The sequence below is a fragment of the Phocoena phocoena genome, chromosome 8, assembly GCF_963924675.1.
Source record: "Phocoena phocoena chromosome 8, mPhoPho1.1, whole genome shotgun sequence".
NCBI lineage: Eukaryota > Metazoa > Chordata > Mammalia > Artiodactyla > Phocoenidae > Phocoena > Phocoena phocoena.
This window is the reverse complement of record NC_089226.1, coordinates 72,460,159-72,479,500: the sequence shown is the minus strand read 5'-3', so window position 1 is coordinate 72,479,500 and position 19,342 is coordinate 72,460,159. Positions and strand designations below refer to the sequence as shown.

Below are 19,342 nucleotides of genomic sequence, written 5' to 3'. Positions count from 1 at the left end.
TGAATTAGCAGAGTAGTCACTGTTCAAGGTTTATTTATTGTTTTAGTTGGTATAACAAATACTTGGCTGCATTATTTATGTTGATTTTTCTTTTTTACATTACATGGCAATGTGTACTATTCTGATACATATGGTACATAAAATAAGATTCTTTAGAACAGTTATGCACAAGACATGCAATACTGGATTTCTAATCAATCCCAGAATGTGATTAATTGGAGAAAAAAAAGTTGGACTAGGCATCTTGGCTAAAGGAACCAGAAGTTATATAACACAGGGTTAAATACACATCTGGTTTGAAGGGCAACTGCAGCATCTGCGACACCGTCAGTGGTACCTCTTGAGGAAGTAGAGCTATTTTGCACGAACCAATTTAGGACCACACAAGATAAGTGCCGTGCAGCATCAGGATACAGCTGCAGGGTTTTATGAACCATTCCTATTGCTAATGTTAGGAAATTGATGTTTTTCCTAGGCTGTCTTAACATTACTGCTTTAGTCACCGATCAGATATAAAGGACAATATGCACAACCTCCAACTAAAATCCTGTTGTAGCCTAGACAGTGAAGTGGTATGATATTAGACTTTAAAACTGCAGCTCTTTCTGGATCCCCCAAAGTGTATCTGCGCTCTTCTTCAAACAGGCCTGTTCCTCAGGAGTCAGAGTCACTTTCACAACATCCGAGATTCCATTCTGTCCCAAGATGCAAGGAACACTAAGGAACACATCCTCTTTTATTCCATAGAAACCCTGAGGACGAAATGAAAAATACTTTACGTTTTTTCTATGCATTCTGGGATCTCCCAAGAATTTCATTCTTTACAGTTATGAAGCTTACTTAATACAACTTGATAAGTAGAAATTCCTTTCCAGAATTTCAGTTAGAATGTAATGAACAGTGTAAAAGAAAGTCATTAACATAGCAGCAAGATTTCCATTCTGAAAGAAAATCTAAATTGCCATTCTCCACCGTACTTTGCAATTTATTTTTGGCTGCCCCGCGAGACTTGTGGGATGTTAGTTCCCCAACCCGGGATCAAACCTGGGCCCTCAGCAGTGAGAGCACGGAGTCCCAGCCACTGGACTGCCAGGGAATTCCCCATTTTTATTGCAGAACACTTTGGTAACTCTAACATGAGTGTGATTTCTGTTTTTCCCAAAGGAAAAAATTTGTTTTATAGCCTTGCACCCATCTCAACAGAATTGAGTAGAGTCTTTCAGTCAACAAGTTATCAAGTATCTATGTGCGCAACACAGTATTGGTGGACATTAATCCTAAAGCTCAACCATGTCTTTTCAGAAAAGAAAGTTGCAGGTGCATTAATTTATTTCACTTAACTCAATGATTGAGGACTTAACATTAATTGCTTTCTCAGAAGTTTTTTTTTCTTTTAAAGAACAGGAAATAATGGCATTCAAGTAAAACCTATTACTACATAGACCTACCTTAATCATGGTGGAAATCGGATGCACCCGCCTAAGATTCTTCATTATACTTTCTGCCAAATCTGCCACAGATAGTCCAATGGCCCAGGATGTGTAGCCTTTCAGTTTGATCACCTCATAAGCACTGAAGGGTAGGGAAGTGTAGGGAAGGACAGGGAAGGGTAGGGAACAGTAGGGTGGGAGGAACAAAGAAAAAGCTTTCACTGAACATATGCTTTATAATAAATCATTTTTATAGTAAATAATACTATATAAATATAGTAAAGTTGCATTATATACCTAAGTGTAACCTTTGCACATGTATGCCAGGATATTATGTATGGGTATGTTCACAACAGTATTGCTGGTAATAGCAAAAACCTGGCAACATGCCCAATGCTCTCCAAAAGGAGAATGGATAAACTGTGGTATACTTATACAATGGAATATCACATAGCTGTGAAAACAAATAACTATAGCCACATGCAACAAAATAGATGATTCTTATAAATGCAATACTGAATTTAAAAATGCAAATCCAAGATTACATATAGCATGCTTGACTTGGGATTATCTCAAGAGTGTGTATGTGGGGGGAGGAGTACACAGGGATCAGTGGGAGGAGCACAGAATTCACTCGTTTCCAAGCACCAGCAGACTAACTCCAACTCAACAAACGCTACAGTTAGTTGACAGCGACTGTCAACACTTCTTGGGTTGGATGATGGGTTAACAGGTTTTAACTAAACAAATACAAATAAGAGGGCCTTGCCTACACCCATCACGATTCATTCTCCAATTCCATAAACTTGAGATGCACACATGGCTACCTTATTTAAAGTAGATAATGCCACTAAGTTGAAAGTTTCCCTATTTGAATAATTTCTGAAGTTAATAATTATTTTCATTTTTTTGTACCATTATGAATATATACCTTACTTAAAACTTTATAATCATCTGAATAAATAAGAAGCTAGCTGTGTTTCTACTCAGAGACTATTATAAGTTTTAATTAATTAATTAATTTATTTATTTATTGCTGCGTTGGGTCTTCGTTGCTGTGCACGGGCTTTCTCTAGTTGAGGCAAGCGGGCACTACTCTTCATTGCAGTGCTCGGGCTTCTCATTGCAGTGGCTTCTCTTGTTACAAAGCACAGGTTCTAGGCCCGTGGGCTTCAGTAGTTGTGGCATGCAGGCTCAGTAGTTGTGGCTCACGGGCTCTAGAGCATAGGCTCAGTAGTTGTGGTGCACAGGCTTAGTTGCTCTGCAGAATGTGGGATCTTCCCAGACCAGGGCTCGAACCCTGTGTCCCCTGCGTTGGCAGGTGGATTCTTAACCACTGTACCACCAGGGAAGTCCCTATATAAGATTTAAAAATTCTTATTCCTAACTAAATGAATCATATGCTTTTGAAGACTGAATCTCAAATAGGGTAGACTTAATCTAACTTGATTTATCTTAGTTTACATTACAAATACAGAAAAGATTTATCATACTGTAAATTGATAATTATGGCAAATAGACTGTAGCATTAATGTCTGCAATCTTTGTTACTTTTCTGTTTATTTATTTTTACAAACGTTCATTAACAACTACAAATGAATAACTGTAAAGTTGAGGGAAAGGTTCATAGATGTATAAAGCCAGAGATTCAGCATCTGTCTTCATAGCCCTTCAATAGTTGTGTCAATCTGCATTTACACCAAGGCTTCCTTGACTGTCCCAGCTGTACGTGGTCTTTCTCTCCTCTAACTGTTGATTGGCAAGTCAGAATGTACTACTGCCTAGAATATCTCTTCGTGGCCTAAACTGCCATTTTAATATTTGACCACGTTATAATGTCTGCGATTTTTAATCCCTTTACCTGTTTTATATTATAAGCTTTAACAAAGCTTTAGAAAACAAGTTTTCTGACAGAGTAACCAAATGCAAATGCTATTATTTAATCTTTTTTTTTTTTTTTTTGGCCACGCCACACGGCTTGCAGGATCTTAGTTCCCCGACCAGGGATTGAACCCATGTCTGCAGCAGTGAAAGTGCAGGGTCCTAACCACTGGACCTCCAGGGAATTCCCCAAACTTTTAATCTTTTAAATAATAAGTTTCAACCTTCTGTGTTACAAATTATGAGATCTATTACCTGTCAACCACCTGTTTGTGAATTGCTTTCCAATGTTCCTTATCTGCATCAGTGCCTAATTCGGGGTGCAAATTCTTCAGGGAGACACCAGCAACATTCACTCCACTCCATACAGGCACTAAAAGCAATAGAACAGAATTGATTTATTCCCATGCACCAGCCAGCAGACTAGTAATTCTGACCCATTCTTCTAAAATTGTCTTTTCTTATCTAAGGAGGATTATCTCCTTTTGGTAGGTGGTCAAGACTACCAATACTCTAACTTTTAGATTTTTGTTGATTAGATTATGTAAAGCTAAGAATTTTCACTATATTCGAATCTGTTTTCCTAACTTATTGAGATATTATGAGATCATAAGAGGAATTTTCTTGGCATAAGGAACTGAGAACTCTGCACAAATTATAACATCTCTCAACTGTGATAATAATAGATTTCTTTCTCATACACGCCACTTGGCTTGGCTTACCTTTTCAGGAACGAGCAGTTTGAGTCCAAATAGCTGTGATATTAAATGAGGTATCCTAAGCACTATCTTATTTAATATGTCCATTATAATAAATAAATTTCATTCCCCATCCCTCATACCAAAAAATGTCATACAAAATGGCTTAAATCTTAGCAATTCTTAGCATACAATTATACCAAAAGATAAGATTTCTGGAAACCATCTGCCCTAACGAATGGATATCTGATTTAGGCTCTGATTTAGTAACGATACTCCTGTCAATTTTTTTTACACAATTTCTTGAAAACAATAAGAGAAAATAAGTTATGCTTACCACTAGAGTCTCCATGCTCCCCAAGGATCCATCCATGACAGCTTAATGGGTGAACTCCCAGCCTTTCCCCCATGAGGTAACGGAACCGGGCTGAATCCAAATTGCAACCGCTTCCAATAACACGGTTTTTGGGAAAGCCGCTTATCTTCCAAGCCACATAGGTCAAGATATCCACTGTGAAGAAAATATTTAGGCACAGATACTACGTGAATCATTAGATAAGGACTGACTACTCAGGATACATGGCTCTGTATAGATCTTGATATTGATCATGACCAATCAATATTTTTGTTAATATTTTTAAGCCTCTATACTGTGTACAATATAGCAAATACATTAAGTATTCAAGAAGTGTAGTTTAATGAAAATAAGTTGTGCATCAATAACACATTATTGGGACTTCGTGGGTGGTGCAGTGGTTGAGAATCGGCCTGCCAGTGCAGGGGACACGGGTTCAAGCCCTGGTCCTGGAAGATCCCACATGCCGCAGAACAACAAAGCCCGTGTGCCACAACTACTAAGCCGGCGCTCTAGAGCCCACAAGTCACAACTACTGAGCCTGCAAGCCACAACTACTGAAGCCCGTGCACCTAGAGCCCATGCTCCACAACAAGAAGCCACCACAATGAGAAGCCTGTGCACCGCAATGAAGAGTAGCCCTGGCTCGCCTCAACTAGAGAAAGCCCGTGCACAGCAACAAAGACCCAACGCAGCCAAAAATAAATAATTTTAAAACATAAATAACACATTATTCATAAACTTATTCCTTATCCAAGATCTTCTTAGGCATGTAACAAATTTTAAAGTGCAGACTACATTAATGGCATTGTATCCCTTTTAACGTTTTAAACGTAACTGTTTTACAAAAACACAAACTCACTCCCAGGAGGAAAATGAAAAATATGAGAAGTAAATATATATACAGATTATGATATATTGATACTATCAGTTTTACTCTAGCTCATCTATTTTTATGCCATTAAAAGTCTCACCTGGATTGGAAACAACAAGCAACTTGCAGTGTGGGCTGTATTTTACAACATTAGGAACGATGAACTTAAAGATGTTCACATTACGCTGGACCAAATTAAGACGGCTTTCTCCCTCTTGCTGACGTGCCCCAGCTGTGATAATAACCAGCCTGGAGTTTGCTGTCACACTATAGTCTAGACAAAAGAGAAACAATAACCAGATTAAGGCCTTTAAGAAAACTCCAGCAAGTTTGTTCCATTAACTTTTTTAATGGACAGTTTTATCAGTGTTTTGCATATGTGGCATATAAATGCCCAGACTCCTCCTTTTTGGAGTTTTATCACTGTGGCCACTTACATGGAGGAAGAATACATCAATACCTTCCTTGTATTCTGGTTTTAGTTATGTGGTTGGCTTTATATAACTATGATTGGGGGGAGCTGAAAGAAATAAAATTTATTGCATACTCATATCAAGTGAGACACATCCCCCAATTTTTTGCCACCTGAGGTCAATGCTCACACTCTTCCATACTCCTATTTCTAATTAACTACTTAATTGTGGTCATACCAGCTCAGGGATAGGCTCTTTTTTTTTTTTTTTTTTTAAGCAGGGGCAACCGTACACTTATCAAGCATGTCTTGCTTCTAGATACCCTATGGCACAGGGTGGTTAACCCTAGGTTGAAGATAATGAAGGGAGTCACCTATCAGATAAATGGTCAATGATTTTCATGTGTCAAAACAGACTCTATTAGGGCCTATGTCCGTTTCCTGGCTGGTAATTGTAAGGTGTGATAGGGTTAAGCCAAGAATATCTGCTGAACAGACTCATTTACCCTAGTCTCAACCTTGTGTTAGTGTATGAAAGGAAGCAGTGGAAGTAAGTATATATTTAAATATTTGAAGCAATGTGGTAAAATATGGACCTACGAAGCTTTGCTAATTACATTCTAATTCAGATGCTTTCCACATCGTGGACGAACTGGATTTCCATTTAAAACCATTTGCTGGAAATTCAAACATTGATATCCATAGGTACCAATGCAAAATTGTTCAAAGGCTCTCTTATCCTGTATAAAAAAGAAATCTTTGAAGAGCTAGGATTCTCAAGCCTGATAAAGAATTAAGTCTAGCAGAGAGTGTAATACAAACATGCTGAAATCAACCTTTGCCAGAGACGATTTTTGGTGTTCTAAGGAAAAGGCTGCCATGTTGGAGATCCATCATCTCTCCCTTCAGTTTGTCTTCTATGACATCAACAAGAGCAAGTTCATCTGCCAAGTCCTAAAAGACAAAAAATGTTCAGTTTAATGGAAAATTGCTATTTCCAAACTTTTAGAAGGGCATGCAAAATTTCTATATTTCTGGAGTAGGAGGGTTCAGCTACTTTATTAACTATTATCAGGACATACCTCAAAGTAGAGGGAGGCCTCCGTTTAAGAGCTGACTCCCAGATGACCTATACATAGGAAAAAGCACCGACCCTCTCTCCAATCGTCTCTCCTCATTGGAGCAACCTCTGCAAGAGGTCCACCACTACTGTACAGAAGCAGAACACTGGATTGGCAGTGACTAACAACCAATTATATAAAACTGCTCTATTTAGTCTCTCAAATTCAGTTTTACACATTGATTTTAGGTTGTTAGCCATTAAATAGATGATATTGATTAGTATTAAGACTTTAAAAAGTGATATTCTGGATCGTTCCCTGGTTACATGTTTCCCACATACTAACCAACACTAACAGTTTTATTACATAAAGACAGATTTGTGCATTACAAAATGTTGGTGAAAAATATCCTTTCAGGGGCTTCCCTGGTGGCGCAGTGGTTGAGAATCTGCCTGCTAATGCAGGGGACACGGGTTCGAGCCCTGGTCTGGGAGGATCCCACATGCCGCGGAGCAACTGGGCCCGTGAGCCACAACTACTGAGCCTGCGCGTCTGGAGCCTGTGCTCCGCAACAAGAGAGGCCGCGACAGCGAGAGGCCCGTGCACCACAATGAAGAGTGGCCCCCACTCGCCACAACTAGAGAAAGCCCTCACGCAGAAACGAAGACCCAACACAGCCAAAAATAAATTAATTCATTAATAAACTCCTACCCCCAACATCTTCTTATAAAAAAAAAAAAAATCCTTTCAGATGAACCTTTAAAAGTTCGTAGGTGCATCTCAGACAAGGAGCGCCAGCAACAGCTTTAATACAAATGGAATGAGGACTAAAACCAAAGAGGTATACTAGCCAAGCTGCAGATCTACCCCTAATCATCTACAGTATAATGAGTGGTCTGGCAGTTACTCTTAGCCACACCAGAGTTAGGGGGCATCACAGGTGTTTCATAGGCGTGGGAAAAATAAATGACATCAATTTCTGAACCAATGGGGAAAGAATAAGAGTTGGTATACTATGTAGTCTAAGAACATATAGAGCAAGCTGTGTAGTTACAAGACCTTTGCATAGCTCATTTCTGCCTTCAGTCCCTTCTCATTTCAATCCTTTTCTGTTCAGAATCCAGAATTCATCGTTTCACTCTTATTAGGAACTCCAAACCTGAACTTAAAATGAATTAATTTATGTATTTTTGGCTGTGTTGGGTTTTCGTTGCTGCGTGCGCACTTCCTTTAGTTGCGGCGAAGGGGGGCTACTCTTCATTGTGGTGTGCGTGCTCCTCACTGTGGTGTCTTCCCTTGTTGTGGAGCACGGGCTCTAGAGAGCAGGCTCAACACTTGTGGCACACGGGCTTAGTTGCTCCGTGGCATGTGGGATCTTCCCGGAGCAGGGCTCAAACCCGTGTCCCCTGCATTGGCAGGCGGATTCTTAACCACTGCGCCACCAGGGAAGTCCCCAAAAGTACATTTTATTCATTCACAAGTTCTCTTTTTCTAATTAAATTTTAGCTCCATAATTGGTACCAAAACTGCTATCCAAGGAGGGGGGCAGAGGGGATTAACATGGATGGAAGACTTCCCACATTCAGTTTAATTTTTACCACGTATATATATCAATTTCAATTCCAAAATTACTTTTAAATAATTTTAGCTTGTTTAAAGGCATGGACTCTACTTTTTCATTTGTAGGCAACTAACGCAGGTTAATAAAGCACAGTGAATTTAAGAAACTGGGTCTCCAGCCTAAAAACCTTTAATTTTTGTAGTTTAGATACTCTTGGTATAGCATCATGTTTTACAAGTTTGTTTCACATAAAGTTCTTTGAATGAGTGCATGAACCTAAATATCTGTATATACAATGTGATAATGCAATTCTTGGAGAGTGAGTGGAGGATGGATGGAGTCAAGGTATCCTTGGCTTCCAGAGTGATAGGCTCTCACTTACCTTCATTAAGATACTGATGGCACAGGCCATGCCAACAGCACCAACACCAACCACTGTAATCTTATTCTGGGGGGCATGTTCTTCCTTAAGAAGATTCTGAATCAGCTGATCCTTGAGAGTTGCCATATTGGACTTAGAACCGAAAGGAATCTATAAGGGGAAAAACATGCACTGTCACTGCATCCTCTTTAAATTAACGCTTATTAACCAAAAGGTGTTCTGAAAAAGCTTCTTTTGCTTCCTTTAGGGGTAGCTGCCACTAAAAATCACAAGAGATGACTAAAAAGGGAGAGGGAAAAAAAGACAGACAAAGGACAATTGAAAGGCCTAATGCCAGGATCTGGTCTGACTAGGATCTTAGTGTAAACGTCCTCACCTTGGCGTGGAAAATATTGACGTTTGGGTGTAAGTATAGCCTCCTGAGGGCTCACTCATCTTGACTTGTTAACTCCAAGTGGAGCTGGCCTTTCCTCAAACAAGATCACTGTGAGCCGCCCGCCCAACTCTATTCCCGTCACCAGGACTCCTGCCAAGCCCCTTCAGGACCACAGGTACGTGAGTAAAGGGCCTTTGACGGCCTCACGGCGTTGCCCACCGCCAAGGTGAGCTCTGCTCATGCGCAATCCCTCGTTTTCTTCTTCCTCACCCCAACCCCCGCCCCCGAAGAAGCGGCGGAGCCCGCGGATTTTACGCCCCGCCCAGACCCGGAAGATTAGCCGCTACCCCTCCCCCACCCACCTATCCATTCAGTAACCCTAAGCGCAAGCGCATTTCAGAGTGCTAGTGGCCGCCGGCTACGGAGACATGGGCCCTAGACCAGACAGCACAGCGGATGCTTGCGAGACCCCGCCCGTGAGCGGACGTGACCAGAAACTATGCTGCTCTCTGGGTCAGAGTGAGCTCAGAATCAGACTTTAGACTAAACTAGCGCTCCTACGCACACACGAACAACGTGAAGCCCGGCTGGCAGCCTCCCCGGCCTGGCGCGCTGCCAGAGCCAGATTTTAAATCGTGATATTAGGAACCCGGGACTGTTAACGCCACCCACAGGGAGGCACCTCGTGTGGCTTCCGCCGTGATTCTCGTTGCAAAGGCGTGAGGCCCGGTATGAGGAAATTTTGTTACTACAGGAAGCTGCAGAGGCCTGAAGCCTGGAGCCCTAAAGTTAACAGATACTTGGTGGAACCCTCGATTTCCACAGCCGGGGACGGGGGCTTTGGCTCTGCTAATCCAAACCTGCGCTGCATTCACTGGAGAGATTGTCGTAGATTGCATCCCGAAAGCACCACGTCTAATCTTGACACTGCCCCAAAGGGCAAAAATATCCGAGAGGAATTCCAGGCAGGCAGCCCAGAGTCACCAAGCTGGAATCGAGTCTCTCCTTACAAATCACTGCTATTTCTAGACAGCCTTGTAAGGTTTCTCGCAGCCTGACAGGGGGAAGGGAGTTCTTTCGGCGGACATCTGGTTTCACCAAAACCTCAGCTCTGGGCTGCAGCGCTCCCTTCAATGTGGGGATACGGGTGCGGGTGAAGCCCTGAAGAAAGAGGGTCTACGCCCCAACTCTGCCACCCACTCGCTGTGACCTTAGAGATGCCCCAACCAGTCTTAGGTTCCCTCCTTTGTCAAAAGGAGGGGAAGGTACCGGATGATCCTCCTCTCATTACGTTGTCTGAGAGGCGAGAGAGCTGGTACCCTTTCGGCTTCAAATCTGCATGCACCATGTCTAGCATAGCGCCCTATAACAACGTTAGCTGCTTAACACATGTAACTTGCGCAAAGAGCGACCTTTAATCTGCAGGCAGCGGCTGCCCCCAAGGAGCCCACCTCTCGAGAGTCCGAGGGTTAAAATACAACCCAAGCGGCACCCAGCGCCTTTCCGGCTTCCAGGAAGCCGCCCAAGACTGCTGAGGCTTTTTCAGTTCCATGGACTCCCGGAACCCGACTTCGAGTTCTGTGCTGTTTGCTCGTTTCGAGCCCGGTGGTATGCCCTAACCCCCACCCTTCAGACTTGTAGTCTCCGGGTCCTTCTGCATCCACCCAGGCCTTCGACCTCAGATTAGGTGCGGCCACCTCCTTGGTTCCCCAGCCCGGCCAGAGGCCACTGTGCCCACTTAGAGCCAAAGCAGGGTGCGGCCGGGCCCAGAGCCCATCTGTGGCATGAGCCACCGCCCAGGTCTCAGGACTTTGCCTCTGGGAAGCAGAGCCCATCCCTCCCGTGAGCAGGCAGCACGGGGCCAGCTTAGCCCGAAGCAGTCGCTCTCCCCCTCGGGCGCAGTGCGCGCCGGGCCCGATCATACCGGGAGTACACGTCGGGCGGGCGGGCGGGCGTCGGCGGCAAGCGGCGCTGGACCCGGAGTTGGCGGCAGCTGCTCTGGTACTCCGACTCGAGAGCGGGAGGGGCCTTAAATAGAACCGCGAGGCTGACGTCAGGGGGGAGCCGGGCGGACGTGCGGGAACCCACGTGTGGGTTGGGCTGGAGGCGGGCTCCGGGCGGGGCGGTAGAGAAGCCCCGGCTGCGCGCGCGCATCCTGAGGACCCGCAGGCTGACCGACCCATGTGCGCCGAGACATCTAAAGGGCTGTCCAGAGCCACGCTACCTCCGCACAAAAGTCCGGGCCAGAGTCATCAGCCGGGGTCAAGCCGACCTTCAATTTCCTCTTCCATAAATTGTGAAAGTTACTCTCAAGGAAGGCTCGATCTGAATTTTTGCCGCTGTTGCCCAGTGCCCAGAACAGCTCCTACCACGTCATAGACACTCGACAAATATTTGTTGAAAGAAAGACAATGCCTAGCACACCATCAGTCTGCTTACCTAAGTCGAGCGATTTACAAAACTTGACCCTGCTTGTCCCCCTACTGCTAAACCTTCCAAGTCCCATAGTTCAAAAGTAAAGCCTCAGCCTCTCTGGTCGGCACTCCCTACTGCCCCACCGGTCCAGCACCTTGTGTCCCAGCCACGCCTAAGAACAGTCTGGGTTTTTTTTTGTTTTTAGCATATCACATTAATTTTACCTCCAGGCCTTTGCTCACGCTGGTTCCCGGCCGGCCTTCCTCCTCCACCTCTTCCAGCTCTACCCATCTTCTGCTACTCCCCCCACTCCCCCCCAACATACACTTACAGAGTTGGTATCTCCCTCCTCTCTGCTTCCACCACCCAAGTCTATACATCCTTCAAACCTGTTTGCCTTCGAGGTGTGTGGGGCTCTGCTCTCCCACCTGCGGGTAAGTCTCTTAAGGGCATGGGTGAGTCTATGTCCTCCCTGCACCTGGGGCACCAATTTAGCCGCCAGCTCTGAGAAAGATCCCTAATCATGGCTTCCTTGGTTTTGAAGGGAAAACTCTAACCTCATCTTCAGAAAAACAGGGCATCTCTCTAGCACATCCTAACCGTTTTCCCGTCCCTCCAGAGGCCCGGAGGAGCCCAGGAGGCCAGGAGGTTTAGGGAGGACCTAGGCTGTCTCCCCAAACACAGAGCTGGAGGGGCTGAGGGCCAGCCACAGGTTCTCCAGGGTTCCTCAGGGCAGGGAGGACTGCAACAGTGTCTGTGGTTCCTCAGTCTTTGCAACAATGTCCTCATTCAGTCAGGGCTGGGCCCCTGGCTTCCTATCAGTGCAACCGCAGCTGTCCGGAGGAGGACGCCAGAGCATGAAGAGCAGACGTTCGGCTGGGGAGACAGGTAGGAACCTTCACCAGGAGGGCTCTGGGACAACCTCTGAAGATAATCTAGGCAGAAAGTTTGCAGTCCCCTAAATTAAGGCACCTAACAACAGCTCACTCCAAGCGCAGCTTCCTTCTTTTCATGTAGAACAGGAGCTTCTATTTAACTCTACAAATACGAATCAAACAAGTACCATTTACTCAGCACCTCCTGTGTGTTAGGCAGTAAGCTAGGCAATCCCCATACTCATCGTTATTTTAATTCTTTGGAGCAGGCATAATTATCCCCATTTTTCAGATAAGAAAACTGAAGCTCAAAGAGATTACTGACTTTGCCAAGGTCCTGCAGCTAATAATTGATTTCAGCTGGTACTTTAACCCAGGCTGATGACTCCAAAGCCTGTGATTCTTCTTCTGTATAGGATGTTGTCCCTCCCCGACCCCTTATCCCCCAATTCCACAAAGGTGAAGAAATTATATAGGGGGCCCAAGCCAGTCCCAGGCTCAGTTTTCAGTGAGAGGCAGTGGGTGGCAGTGGGTGTCTCTGCCTGTCTGCTCGAGCTGAGACATGGGTCTCCGCATCCTCAGACTGGGACTTACACTATTGGCACTCTTGCTTCTCAGGCCTTTGGCTTGGGCTGGAATATATACCACCTGCTTTCCTGGGTCTCCATCTTGCAGACAGCAGATCGTGGGACTTCTCAGCCTCCATAATCGCATGAGCCAATTCTTTATAACAAGTCTCATTTTATACATATATATTTTTTCTCTGGAGAACCCTAAGTAATACAGTATCTTGACTAATGCAGTCCAAACAGAAGAATTTCTCCATAAAAGTCAAAGCCGAGGGTGGGGCAGGAAATTGTTTCAGAAGGCAGAACAGACTTCTCACCCTGACCAAGTGTTTTTTTTTGGGGGGGGGGTGGCCTCTTTAAAAGGGAAAATCTCACAGAAAGGTGGTTTGACCAGGGGACAGGCTGGCCTCAGAGAATGGGTGCTACTTAACATCCAACATAAGATTTTCCTAAAGTGACCCTGGCCAGAGAATGGTGTCTACCCAAAACACAGAGTCATTCCTTTATCCAGTAAGTGTTTATTATCTTCCTCCTCAAGAACATTCAATGGCTCCTCAGTCAGTGGCCTCCAGGATAAACTTCAAATTCCTTGGAAAGGCACACTAGGCTTTCTATAATCCAGTGCCCACATCCCTCTCTGGCATTATCTCCTATTTTCCTTCATGCCAGTCCCAAGGGTACTTACCACGTTCCCCAAATATGCCACCCACTTCCACCTGGGCGGTTCCTTCAACCCACATGATGCCCTTCACACCATCCATGCCCGCCCACACCCCACACCTCCATAGATCAAATGCTGTTCCTTGGGCTTTGTATTAGTTCTTATTGCTGTTCATCTCTCTCTCCGTACACTGTAAGCTCCTAATGGACAGAAACTTTCTCATTCATCTCCACATCACCAGCATTTATTTGTTTAATAAATGTATTCTGAATTATGTGCCTGCTGTGTAAAGGGCACCATTCTAGGTGCTAGGGATACAAAAATGAATAAGACAAATTGATAAGCCTTCAAAGCTTTCTCCACCATTTAGTGGAGAAAACCAACATGCCCCTCTATAGTTAAAGTGCAACATAGAATGTAAACTAACACAAAAGTTGTAGAAAATATTGCTCTAGTATTCAGAGGAGAGAGAGGTCCTTTGGCCAGGGATACCGGTGAAGCATTCTTGGAAGAGGTAGGATCTGAGCTCAGCCCAGAAAAAGAGTTCAATTAATTAAGATCAGGTGTTGAGAAAGCAGAGCACAAATACCTGGAGACAGGAAATTCAAGGTACGTCTGGTGAATCTTTAGCTTTAAATGCCAGGCTGAGAAATTTGGGGGTTTGGGTTTTTGGTTTTTGGTGGACAGTGGAAGTCACTGAAGTTTTGGGGAAATGGGAGAGATAGGGTGAAAGCAAGGTGGTTGAAAGGTGATGGTGGAGGGTCCTGGGTAAGGACATTGTTACACAACAGAAAGCTTCAGAACACACACAGCTCCAACCACCTCTGCACAAAACATACTCTTCTCTGACGCACCCTACACGTCCCCACGGCACCTCTGAACACTCGCTGACAGCCTGACGTTTTTTCACCTTTTCCACAGTTGCAAAGCTGATGGCTTTCCTAAGGTGCAGGGTCCAAGATGCAGATAGCCTCTTCCATCTCCATCCCTGATAGGCCAGGGCCTGCTGCGTATGTGCCAAAGCAGAGGCTCCTCCCTCTGGGAAGAGAGCAGGTGCCTGCCCCTGGGAGACTGCTTCATGTCATCCCCCCAGTCGCATCTTCTTCTCGCATGATGCGAGGGGAAGCTGAAGACTCCAACCCGACTCCCCAAGTTCTCCTGGGTGCCATCTCTTCTGCTATCCTGATGTCTCCCTGCCTCCAACTCCTTCTTCTCCCCTCCTCCAAGCTGGCTCATCCTCAGACACTAGATGCTGCCTCTGTTTCCCTTTTTGGCTTAGACTGTCATTCCCTCCAGAGTTCATTCCTCACATGATCCCCTAACAATCCCCTCAGAAACCCTAAATTCCCTTTGCTGTACACTGAACGTTTGTGTCCCGCCAAAATTTATATGTTGAAACCTAATTCCCAATAGAATAGTATAATATTTAGAGGCGGGGCTGTTAGGAGGTGATTAGGTCATGAAGGTGGAGACTTCATGAATGGGGTTGGTGCCCTTATAAAAGAGACCCTAGAGAGAGCCCTTGTCCCTTCTGCCATGTGAAGACACAGCAAAAAGATTGCCATCTATGAACTTGGAAACTGCCAGCATCTTGGTCTTGGACTCCCAAGCCTCCAGGACCATGAGAAATAAATTTCTGTTGTTTATAAGCCACCCAGTCTATGGTATTTTGTTATCGCAGCCTGAATGGACTAAGGCATTACCCTTCCAGCCACTTTCTACCCCAGGAAAGAGATAAGACCTGTGCCCTTTTCTCTCCATCCTTCCCTGGCAGGGAGTTAGGCCTCAATCTTCCATCCCATTGACGGGTTCCAAGGCAAAGACTGACACCAGAATATAAGGGGCTCCCAAACTGAGGCCTTCCAATATAAGGGCTGCAGAGGGAGTCCCAGGGCCTCTCCAAGCCAGACAATTCCCAGTGTAACAGAAGATGTCCCTTATTTAATCACAGCATGGGAGGACTGTGGGAAGCTGAGACAGCCTTTCCCTCTGACAGGTTGGGTGGCAAGGACAGTGACAGTGGTGGCTTGGCAAAGATGAGTGAGCAACCCGGTGAAGAGGCAGCCCTGACCTGGGGTTCTTGCCCCAGCTTTGTCGTGGGCCTCTGGGTGACATTATGGCAGTCACATTCCCTCTGTAGTCTCAGCATCCCTGCCTCTAAACATAAGAGGGTCTCTCTCTTCCAGTTCAAACATCCTGGGAGGCTGTGAGCTAGGGAGTTGAGCCTCCACACACACCTTCATTTTTCCAGTTTTGCTCAGGACCCAGTGGCAAAGGCTGCCCCCTACTTTGGAAAGTGATTGGGGCTACTGTGGGGGTGAAGACAGACATCCAAGGCTCCTGGCTCCACCCATGGCAACAGGAAATCCATGCCTGGCACTCTCTTGTCCCCATATTAGCTCCAAAACAGGGTCCAAAATTCCCAAGGCACTGGTGGGTATTGGATTGTTAATAAAAAACAGTCTCACAGGGCTTTGAAAGTGAATTACTGATAATAGGAACCCAACTCTTTGATTCCTGTGTAGATGTTTCAAACCTTCACCAGATGGAGAATTACATTCCAAAGCCTAGCTCAAAAAAGAAGGGCAATTTCCTCTAAAAGTCCAAGAGGATCAAGCCAATTGTAAATATGAATACCACCAGGGAAGTGTATTGGTAATTTCCTGGGGCTAGGTGTGGGAAATGAATGGAAGTCTTCTTAGCTGTGCAGCTGCTGACTGCAGGGCCCCCTCACTGAAATTTGGGTCCTAGGTTTTTGTTTAAACTGGGGTACACAGGCACTCATCTAGCTGCACCTCACAACGCAGGCTCTACTGGAGAAGGAGGCCCTCTGCCCTGTTATTTGAGCCTGCTCAGAGCACCCTGACCCGAAAAGGTACCCCACCTCATTTTTCCAGGGTACCAGAAGGGAGCCTGGGATTCTCTGTTAAGAGGAACAAAAGAGAGCTCCTTTGACCCCCAGGAGGGACCACAGGCTGTGATGGGTACAGACATGGAGAAGGCTTCCCTGCAGCTGGGTAAAGCTCATCGGGCCTTCTTTTATGTGTAGCTTGGTGCGGGGTTCATATCCATTCTCTCAAGGTATTTTCACCTCAACCGAGAGAGGAAAGCAGAACAAGAATTTTGACCTCTGTTTTACTGGTGAGACTACCAAAGCTCAAAAAATGTAATTGCAGGGGCTTCCCTGGTGGCGCAGTGGTTGAGAGTCCGCCTGCTGGTGCAGGGGACGTGGGTTCGTGCCCCGGTCCGGGGGGATCCCACATGCCGCGGAGCGGCTGGGCCCATGGGCCATGGCCGCTGGGCCTGCGTGTCCGGAGCCTGTTCTCCGCAACAGGAGAGCCCACAGCGGTGAGAGGCCCACCTACCGCAAAAAAAAAAAAAGAAAAAAAAAAAAAAAAAAAGTAGTTGCTTCAGGCCCCTCATAGCTGGAAAGCAGCCAGGTGGATTTCAAACTCCTGGTCTAGTTTTTCTTCTCCTATGCTACTCTGCCCCTCTGTCTTTCCTGGGGTGCCTCACAGCCTGGAAAGCAGTTAGCCCTTTGCTTTCTGAATATCAAAGGACAAATGTGATAAACACTCCCCAAGGTCCAGACAGCTCATCTGCCCACAGGGCTGCTTCAGGGCCCTATCTAATAATCTAATCAGCCTCCCTGTTCCTGGTGCTCCATTAGCCTGGCAAAGCCCACATGTGTGCAGGGCCAAGCTCTGCCCTCTGTGCAAACATACTTGCAGCGTCAGGCTGTCTTAAAGGACATTTTCACTGAGCTGATCTTCCAGTTTTAGCCACAGAAGGGATGAAAGCCTAGGAGAGGCCCTCACAGCCTTGGCCCTCCTTTACCCACTGAATCAGTGAGGGAGACCGGCCCCTCACACCTGCCCCTGCTTTGCTCACACTGCAGGGCCTCTCAGCAATCCCACTGGCCTGCAGGGCAGACGTCATTGCGCAGTGGGGAAGTAGGGCTGGGAGAAGGGAAGGGAAGAGAAGGGAAGTGCTCTTGACTCTACCGTGGTGTTTCAGGGGTGGTGACTAAGAAACAGGAACCTCCCAACTAGTCTAGCGTTTTCTTCCCTGCACCAGACACCACGGCCTTCTCCACCAGCCTGGGCTGCTTCCTTGGCACTGTGGGTGTGGCTCTACTCCCGGCTTGGCTTCTGGGGTTTTCCACTGTACCAGAGCCACTTCGAACAAGCCCTGGCTTGGGACTGGCAGCTTGGCGGAGAGGCCTCGCTCAGCAGGAGGCCACACCCCAGCCACTGAAGCCACAGGATTGCAGGAGGCCGCTTCAGCAGAGCGCTGTCCTCACAGAGCTCCCGGCCTCAGCCTCCTCTGCAGCCCCCTCGGCTGCAGGCTCATGGTGTCACGGAGTCTCCCCCCAGGCTGAGCTAGTTCTCCAGCAACCAAATTTCTCCTCCTCATTTCCTAAGGGAGGCTGCCTGGCAGCCACAGATGGGCACAGCCTGTGCCAAGATCTCCATGGTAACCAGGGGCCACAGCTTCCTGCCTTGGGCGACGATCCAGAGCGAGCACCCTTGGCAGGGCTCCCTTGCAGACTCCAGTGGGGCTGAGTGTCATTCGGGCCCATCACACCCCACTGTCGTGCCTGGAACTTAGGAACAGCCTAGGGAGGAAGCCCAGCTGGGTTTCCCTGGAAGACTTCAGACGCAGCAGGAGTTCTCTGAGAAAAGTCTTGAAACGGGGCAGGCTAGGAAGGCTCTTCTTTGGAGTCCACCCACTCCCTCCCACATGGAATTGATTTCTCAGGGCAGGCTGTGGGGCTCTGGTGGTAAACCTTCCTTAGGGTAATGGGTGAAAGTTGAAAATTGCAGTGTGTTAGTTGCCTTTAGACTTTGCTCTCCCTGGCAGAGGAGGTGCTGGTGATGCAGGAGATAGTTTGCCATGGATTAGGCAAGAATCCCAGGTCCTTGTTACCCCTACCCCATAAAGTGGCCCCTGAGGCGTTTGAGGGGCTGGCAGGCTCTTAACCAGGGTGGGTGTTTATCAATGTGGAGTCAAAGTGACAGGGAAGGTAGGGTGGGTGCCCCGGGAGCAGAGATGGAGCTAAAACTCACTGCCTCAGTGTCAAGAACTGGGGCGGCCTCTTCAGAGAGATTCCGTTTCCAGGAGAAAACCAAATCAGAATGCCAAGTGGAACCGCTCCTGGTATGACGCGCTCCTCCTCTCAGCCCTCTGTGCGCATCTCCGGGGGCGGCGGGGGGGGGGGGGAGCGGGGGGGAGCCTGAAATTCAGTTGTGTGGATAGTGGACCGGGCAAGGTTCATAGCCTTCCCTGCACCCTGGGGCAGTCCCTCTCCAGTTCAACTTCTTTTCCCAGTCTCTGAGGGGAGTTCGGTTTTTGCTCAACTTGTGCCTTGGGCTTTTGTGATGCAGAATCAATACCTGGTTGGGGAAGACTGTGTATTTGGACTGGTAGTGGAAGGGAGGATTTGGGTCTACAGGATGTTAATCTGTATAATAAAGAGGAAGAGAAAATATCTCAAGGGAATTTTGGAGGCAGTGGAGGTGGGAAGACTGGAAAAGGGTTGCCTTAACTTCTGCTGACTGATGAAGGGAGATTTGAGAGTAAGGAGAATTCTTGGTCAATGCTGCTATGGACATCACTGTCGTCTCCACTCTCACTTTGCCAAAGGGTGAGCCTGGGATTTGAGCTATTTTGAAATTACTTGTGATGCTGAAGGGTACTTCCTAGTCAGTGCTAGGACACCAAACCTCGCGGGTGCAGACTTTCTGAGCGTTGCAATAATAATCACTCCCATGTTTATTGAACATTTAATA

At 46.4% G+C, this 19,342-nt stretch overlaps 1 protein-coding gene across 1 annotated transcript; it reads right to left on the bottom strand.

Moving 5' to 3' along the window:
• Positions 1-16: 16 nt before the first annotated feature.
• On the bottom strand, positions 17-9,089 carry LDHA (lactate dehydrogenase A). The gene is given in 9 exon segments (XM_065881315.1): positions 17-752; positions 1,449-1,572; positions 3,567-3,684; positions 4,347-4,520; positions 5,339-5,512; positions 6,487-6,604; positions 8,655-8,804; positions 9,031-9,044; positions 9,047-9,089. Coding segments are annotated over 9 exon segments (1,080 nt in total). The 3' UTR covers positions 17-587.
• Positions 9,090-19,342: the final 10,253 nt, after the last annotated feature.